Source organism: Coenobita brevimanus, chromosome 103, assembly GCF_032717465.1.
Source record: "Coenobita brevimanus isolate Jiangsu-jjx chromosome 103, ASM3271746v2, whole genome shotgun sequence".
Classification (NCBI taxonomy): Eukaryota; Metazoa; Arthropoda; class Malacostraca; order Decapoda; family Coenobitidae; genus Coenobita; species Coenobita brevimanus.
In genome coordinates this window covers 40,132,594-40,140,325 of record NC_137056.1, presented here as the reverse complement: position 1 = coordinate 40,140,325, position 7,732 = coordinate 40,132,594, and the positions used below count along the sequence as shown (strand labels likewise).

Genomic DNA, 7,732 nt, shown 5'->3' with positions numbered 1-7,732 from the left:
TAGCCTGAAAGAAGAATGTGTGCGCCGGAATCAGAAGTGCCTGCGACACTGAGGTGGTCATTTGGAATACATTTTGGAAAGGCCATAAAAACAGACCATTTCAACTGCAGCATGTGATGTGGTGTGTGGGGTGAAGAGAAGACGGAGGGGGGTGCAAGGAACAGCGTGGTGGAATGAAGAGGTGAGACAGGCTGTGGCACAAAAGAAGAAAGCATACAATGAATGGATGAGAAATAGAGATGTGGCAGAAGTTGAGAGGCGGAAGAGAGATTTATATGTAGAAAGGAAGAGAAAAGTGAAAAGATTAGTAACAGAGTAAGAAGAGAGTGGATGAGGAATTTGGAAGGAATTTGAGTGTAAAGTGGAGGGACTTTAAGAAAATGTTCTGGAAGGAGGTGAAGAGAGTAAGACAGGGTGGCAGTGCAGTATAGTAGGGGAGTGAAAGATAAAAATGGTAGATTACTAGTGGAGAAGGGGGAAAAAGTGAGCATATGGAGACAACACTTTAAGGAATTGCTGAACATAAACGATGGAAGTCATGCAAGTATAAGTGGCTGGGGAATGGCTGGGAGAAGAAGGGAGGTGCTATACTCCTTTCGCAGCAAGAAGTCCGTTCAGGGTGTGGCAGAAGTTGGAATTTCCCCGAGTGCGACGTTGCCAATTTGACCACCAATTATCGGATTATCACTGTCTCCCTACCTACCCCCATCCCACCTGTTTCTCTCTCCCTCCCTCCCTCTCTCTCTCTCTTATATATATATATATATATAAGTAAACCCCCGCTATAATGCGGTTCAGATATTGCCGGTTCACTTTATCGCGGAATTTTCATTGGAACCTAACTATTTTTACATTGCGGGAAACCCCGCCTCATCACGGTTTCCACAAAGCCTACTACGGCTATTTTTAGGGTACAGTACATATTTTACATCTTTATTTTCAGTACTGTATTCTGAAATGGATATCTTTATAGTATTTTACATCTTTATTTATTCTAAAATATTAATAGCTGTATTAAAATAATAATTAAAAATCGGCTAATATATTTGATAAAATACAAGCGAAATCGTGGCGTGGGGTGAGGAAATACCCAGACTCATTGGTAGGTGGCACACAATTGGCTGGAGCCTTACCAGTAGCCAATCCAAACACGCTTTACATTTTTACTTGCCGCTGATTGGCTGCTGCCGATGCGCCCTCCTCAAAGAGAGGAGCAGGACCGCACCGCACCACCATACCGCACCTCCCAGTTTACCTGACAAGCACAGGCGTAGCTGGAGACACTTCAGCAGTCTGGTGCACAAACTCTCACTGCCTTCCATATGCTACATTCTGCCTTCTTTATTGTCCAAACAGTTGACTCAATCACCCCAAACATACGGTTCTGAGCCAGTTCACAGGCATAGGTGGAGACACTCCATCACAGTCTAGTGCAGTAGCCCATACTGACTCCCGTTTAGTCCCATATGCTACGTTCTGTCTTCTTTATTGTAAGAACAGTTGACTCACCCCAAACACACGGTTCAGAGACAATTCACCATCAAGTCAATTCACCATCAAAACATGGATGATTCCCTGTCATTCTATAAATATACTTATTATTGATTAATACTTTAATAACTAATTTTCAGCAGGATTTTATAACTCATATAAGTAAAAAACTAGTGTACTGTACTTGCTGAATAAACTGGTATGTAAATAAATGACGGGGAATTGTCCTGACGGAGAATTGTCGCTGACATTCCTCCCTTAAGTTTGTCCAACACTTTAACTTTCTCTGTCAGCAACATCACTTTAATAGTCCGTTTTGGTGTGTTACCACATGCATCACCAGCACTATGCTTAGGCCCTATGTTGACAGACAAGGCAAGCAATCACTGGAAGGCAGAAAAATAAGCCACAAATAATGATTTGCGAGTCACGCATGGTTCGACCATCGGATTCAAACTAACTGTGTGGTGCGTGGTAGACCGACCTCCCGCACTTACGTTTCGCTCACCACCCGCAGAAATGTCGTCATAGGCGCCCTCTCAAGAGCTGCACAACTAATATACACCTTGTACTGAACTTCATGATCATCATCATCTTCAATTTGTCTCATTCATCATCAGTGAGTGCCTGTACTGGTTTTTCTTATTAGTAGACAATAAATAGCCATTTTAGGGGTAGCGTCGATACATCGCGGATTTTTGCTTATCGCGGGTGCCTTTGGAACATAACCCCGCGATTAAGTGAGGGTTTACTGTATATATATATATTGTATATATTTATTATTTATTTTCAACTTTTTTTCCACACCACCTATGAGGTAAAAGTCTAGGCGCGTTTTATTTTTAATAGGTTTCCCCTGTAGGCCTAATCTTCTCTCTCATCTTTAATCATAATCTTCTTCGTCATCAGAACTTTCTGTTATATTGACGACGAATGACTCTATGAAATGTTCAGCTGCTATGTCTTGTTGTGCATCTTCATCTTGTACTTCTTCGGCATGTCGCACTACTTCCATCCAACTTTGTGGTGTGATAAGATTCAGAGCCTCTTTGACAAGAACTTTAAGGTTAGCCATTTTAAAGGTGTTCTTCTTGGCTATATGAGCCTTCACCTGAGCCCAAATGAGCTCAATCGGGTTATATTGACAGTGGTATGGTGGTAATCTCAAAACCCGATGCCCTGCTTCTTCCGCAATCTTGTCGATTACGTAGGTTGTGGTGATATCCAACTTCTTGGCAAGCTCATGCAGCTCTGCTTTAGATAAGTTATCTTGGGGCTGCACTCCCTTCTTTATCAGCCAGTCGCGCAAGTCCGATTTTCTCCATGATGATGAAGGAATTTTTTCAAGCTTGACACAATGATAAGAAGCGTTATCCATCACGATTACCGAGTTTGGTGAAATGTTTGGAAGCAACTGATTCCTGAACCATTCCTCAAAAAGTGTTGAGTTCATCTGGTTATGATAATCCCCGTCGTTTTTGGCTTGGAACACTAACTCGGCGTTGTCTACAAAGCCATTTTTCGTTCCAGCATGAAGAATGATCAGACGACTTCCTTTTCCTGTTGGCTGTCGTACTCCAGTGGCTTGTGGTGATGTGTCTGTGCAACATTTTCCAACCGTGTAATTTTGGTTCACCCAAGTCTCGTCCAGATACACGATATTATGGGAGAACTGTCTTACTTGCTTTATTTCTCGCAAAAACTTTGTGCGAGCAGCCACTACATCATTCCTCTCCATAAGGAATTTGCGGCCATTAACCTTGGCATATCTGAAGCCAATCTCCTGCAGAATCTTGTAAAGGGAGGTTATGCCGCCACTGAAGGATATTTTTGCCTTAAGGTCTTCTTGAATTATTTGCAGAGTTGGGATTTCATGCCTTTCATAAAATCCCAAGACTATTCTTCTTATTGCACATTTATCAAAATCGTCAAGACTCGTAACAGGTGCAGCACATTTCCTCTTCCGTGGTGATAAAAACATAGGCCGTTCTGGTGACGCCTGTGTCCGTTTCGAGCAAATTCGTTGAACTGTTTTCTCGGAAACGTTGGTGGCTTTCGCAGTGCGAGCAGATGCTTTTGAAGGCGGGATTATAAATCCATTACAAGCTTTTTCTTCTGAGAAATACTTGTTAACGTTGTATATCAACTCCTTTTCCCTGCTATGCAGCACTCTCGAGCGGGAGCGGGTGGGAGTCGTGGGACCTTCCATCCTGGGAAGAAATCAGTAGGGTAGAAGTTGTGGAAGCAATGAAGAAAGTCAAATTGAGGAAAGCCCCAGGAATTGATGGAGTGTGTGGTGAAATGCTGAAGCATGGGGGAGAGATAGTAGTAGAATGGATGTGGAAGATGTGAAGATTGGCCTGGGAGGAAGGTAGAGTTCCGGAGGATTGGAAGTCAGATATAATTATTCCCATATACAAAGGAAAAGGGGAAAAAGAAGTGTGTGGTAATCATAGGGGCATTTGTCTTCTTAGTGTAATAGGAAAAGTGTATGGTAGGATACTTATTGACAGAGTTAGGGAAAGAACAGAGGAATTAGTTGGAGAAGAACATGGAGGTTTTAGGAAGGGAAGAGGTTGTGTAGATCAGATATTCATTCTTAGATCTTTAGTGAAAAAGTTTCTAGAGAAGGGAAAGAAGTTGTACGTGGCTTTCATGGATTTGGAGAAGCATATGACAGGGTGGATAGACAAGGATTGTGGAAAGTATTAAGAATATATGGAGTAGATGGAAAGTTGGTGAATGCTGTGAAGAGTATGTATGACGGTGCTAAGGCTGCAGTGCGTCTGGATGGTGAACTGAGTGAATTTTTCTCTCTGAAGGTTCGGTTGAAACAGGGATGTGTCATGTTGTTCGATCTGTACATGGATGGGATAATAAAAGAGATACAAGGTAGGGCAGTGGATGTTGGAGTGGCCCTGGTGAGAGTGGATAGTGTTTGAAAACTCCCTCTACTGTTGGTTGCAGATGATACGGTGTTGTTGAGTGAAGACGAAGGGGAGCTGCATGGCTTGGTGGATAAGTTTGGGAGTGCGTGTAAGAAACGGAATCTAAAGGTGAATGTAGGGAAGAGTAAAGTGCTGGTCTTTGAGAGAGGTGATGTCAGTGAATGTACAGTGAGGTTGGATGGTGAGGAAATGGAAAATATGGGTACGTTTAAGTACATGGGTAGTGTGATGAGTAAGGATGGAAGTTTGGAGAGTGAAGTGCTTTAAAGGGTACAACAAGGAAGAAAGGTTGCTGGTTCCTTGGAAGTAGTGATAAGAAACAAGGAAGTGAGCATGGGAGTGAAAAAGTTACTACATGACAGTATTGTGATACCAACTCTTAACATATGGAAGTGGAGCTTGGATGTTGTTGGAGGGACACAAGAGTGAGAGCAGTGGAAATGAGTTATTTAAGAGGAGCCTGTGGAGTCACATGAAGAGACAGGCTGACAAATAAGAATATAAAGGAGCGTTGTGGTTTGGATGTGGATGTGATAGGAAGCGTTAGGAGGAGCACACTGAGGTGGTTTGGCCATGTGGAGAGGATGGAGGGTGAGAGACTGACGAGGAGAGTGTATGTGAGTGAGGTGGAGGGGGGGGGGAGGGGAAGGCTGAGGATGAGATGGAGGGATGGGGTGGAGAGGTATATGAGGGACGGGGGTGTGAGTTGGGAGCAGGGCAGTGAAATGGCAGGGGACAGGGCAACGTGGAGACGATTTGCTTGTGGCCACCCTGTACGGGATTGAGGCGTCTGGCATTAGACAGATAGATAGAGATCTATAAACTATTAAAAACCATATAAATTTCCTTACAAAGTATATTGACACTTTTTAGGATACTGCAGGAAATGAAATATCATCATTTATATAAAATTGCACAGATTTTTATTTTTTTTTATTGCCAGACGCCTCAATCCTGTTTGGGGTGGCCACAAACAAATCGCCTCCAAGTCACCCTGTCCCCCGCCATTTCACTGCCCTGCTCCCAACTCACACCCCCTCCTCTCATATACCTCTCCACCCCATCCCTCCATCTCATCCTCGGCCTCCACCTCCCTCTTCCCCCCTCCACCTCACTCACATACACTCTCTTCGTCAGTCTTTCACCCTCCATCCTCTCCAGATGGCCAAACCACCTCAGTGTGTTCCTCATAACGCTTCCTATCACATCCACATCAACACCACAACGCTCCTTTATATCCTCATTCGTCAGCCTGTCTCTCCACGTGACTCCACAGGCTCCTCTTAAATAACTCATTTCCACTGCTCTCACTCTTGACTTGTGTCCCTCCAACAATGTCCAAGCTTCACTTCCGTATGTTAGAGTTGGTATCGCAATACTGTCATGTAGTAACTTTTTCACTTCCATGCTCACTTCCCTGTTTCTTATCACTGCTTTCAAAGAACCAGCAACCTTTCTTCCCTGCTGTACCCTTTCAAGCACTTCACCCTCCAAACCTCCATCCTTACTCATCACACTACCCAAGTACTTAAACGTACTCACATTTTCCAATTCCTCACCATCCAACCTCGCTGTACATTCACTAACTTCACCTCTCTCAAAGACCATCACTTTACTCTTCCCTACATTCACCTTTAGATTCCGTTTCTTACATACTCTCTCACACTCATCCACCAAGCCTTGCAGCTCCCCTTCGTCTTCACTCAACAACACAGTATCATCCGCAAACAACAGTACAGGGAGTTTCCAAACACTATCCTCTCTCACCAGGGCCACTCCAACATCCACTACCCTACCTTGAACCTCTTTTATTACCCCATCCATGAACAGATTGAACAACCATGGAGACATGACACATCCCTGTTTCAAACCAATTTTCAAAGAGAAAAATTCACTTAGTTCACCATCCACACGCACTGCAGCCTTTGCACCATCGTACATACTCTTCACAGCATTCAACAACTTCACATCTACTCCATATATTCTTAACACTTTCCACAATCCTTGTCTATCCACCTTGTCATATGCTTTCTCCAAATCCATGAAAGAAATATAACCTTTACATTTCAAGTAAACATTCTGGAAATAAATATTGTCCCATACTCAAGTTTCATGTAAAGATATTTCACCTTTCCAATGTTCACAACCAAGTTATATAATTCAGAAAATAAAAGTCTTTCTTTTTACACCTCTTTTTTCATTTACACACACTGACAATACCTTCTATACTTCTTTTGAGCGAGGTATATCTCAAAACGGTATTATGCAGAAAGGTGGCTTTTCCCTGCACTGGTTACAATAGTATGAAGTCTGCTTCCTTTTACAGGCTCCTTTACCCTTCTTTTTGCAATTTTTGGGTAAAACAGAACAAACCTTACAATTTAGCTTCCAATTCTGATCTTCATACTTTTGAATGAAATGCTGCTCTGTTAGCCGCCATTCCAAGGGCGAGGAAAACCTGCCTCGCTTTGTTTGGACTCTGCCTGAGTAACCTTCGAAAAGCCCCATTATCACCTTCTCTCTGTAATCCTTGGGGCTTACATTTACTTTGTTTTGGATGCTGTAGCATATATTGCTATTCACCAAAGCTGTTTCAATTATAAAATGCCAAATGGTCTGATACCACTCCAAGGACTTGTAACGGAATGGATAGGAAGAATGCTGCTGATCAAACTTATCTACACCTCTCATATACAAGTTGGACAACACCTGAACAAATGGCTTTTCAACAGTTCTATTCCCCCTTTTGCACTTTATTTCTACTTGTCTCATTCCTGCATCTTCAACAGTTGAGAGCATATTCACTCTTCCCATGTCCTGCCATGTACTCGTACAGGCCAGGAGTGTGTTATCCTCTGTATGCCAAATAACAGGGCCTGGCCATTTTTCAGTTTTATTTCCTTCATTTCAGCAGGCAAGTCTCTTCTATTTATTCTCACTGTACCACAAGCACCAGTATTAACCTGCCTTAGAGAATCAAAAAGTTCTACACCTGAATAGAAATTGTTCATATATACAATGTGACCTCTGTTCTCAAATCCTCTCAGTAAAGAGTGAACCACTCGATGCTAAACTACCCCTTACTGTGTCATTCTCTTTACCTGTGTAAACCTCAAACTTCAGAAGGTATCCTGTGTGAGAGTCACATAAAGACCATAATTTTATTCCCCACTTACTGGATGGCTTAGAAGGCAGGTGCTGTTTGAAAGAGAGGTACCATGTGAAAGTTGGTGAGGCTAAGGGACTGACAGGAGACCAGCTGGCTAAATGAATTTTGTGCAAAGAAGCACGTG

General features: G+C 42.8%; 2 protein-coding genes across 2 annotated transcripts in view; both read right to left on the bottom strand.

Annotated features, from left to right (window-relative positions):
- Positions 1–2,374: 2,374 nt before the first annotated feature.
- On the bottom strand, positions 2,375–2,944 carry LOC145415687 (uncharacterized). The gene has a single exon (XM_080284901.1). It carries the CDS (start codon positions 2,942–2,944, stop codon positions 2,375–2,377), a length of 570 nt encoding a protein of 189 aa, XP_080141027.1.
- Positions 2,945–3,033: 89 nt separating this feature from the next.
- The window catches only part of LOC145415685 (uncharacterized), a 28,568-nt gene continuing 23,869 nt past the window's right edge, over positions 3,034–7,732 (bottom strand). Inside the window, exons 7-8 of the mRNA XM_080284900.1 lie at positions 3,173–3,308; positions 3,034–3,090 (exon numbers count right to left, since the gene is read on the bottom strand). Coding sequence (XP_080141026.1) covers positions 3,034–3,090; positions 3,173–3,308 — 193 coding nt within the window. The remainder of the gene's footprint in view (positions 3,091–3,172; positions 3,309–7,732) is intronic.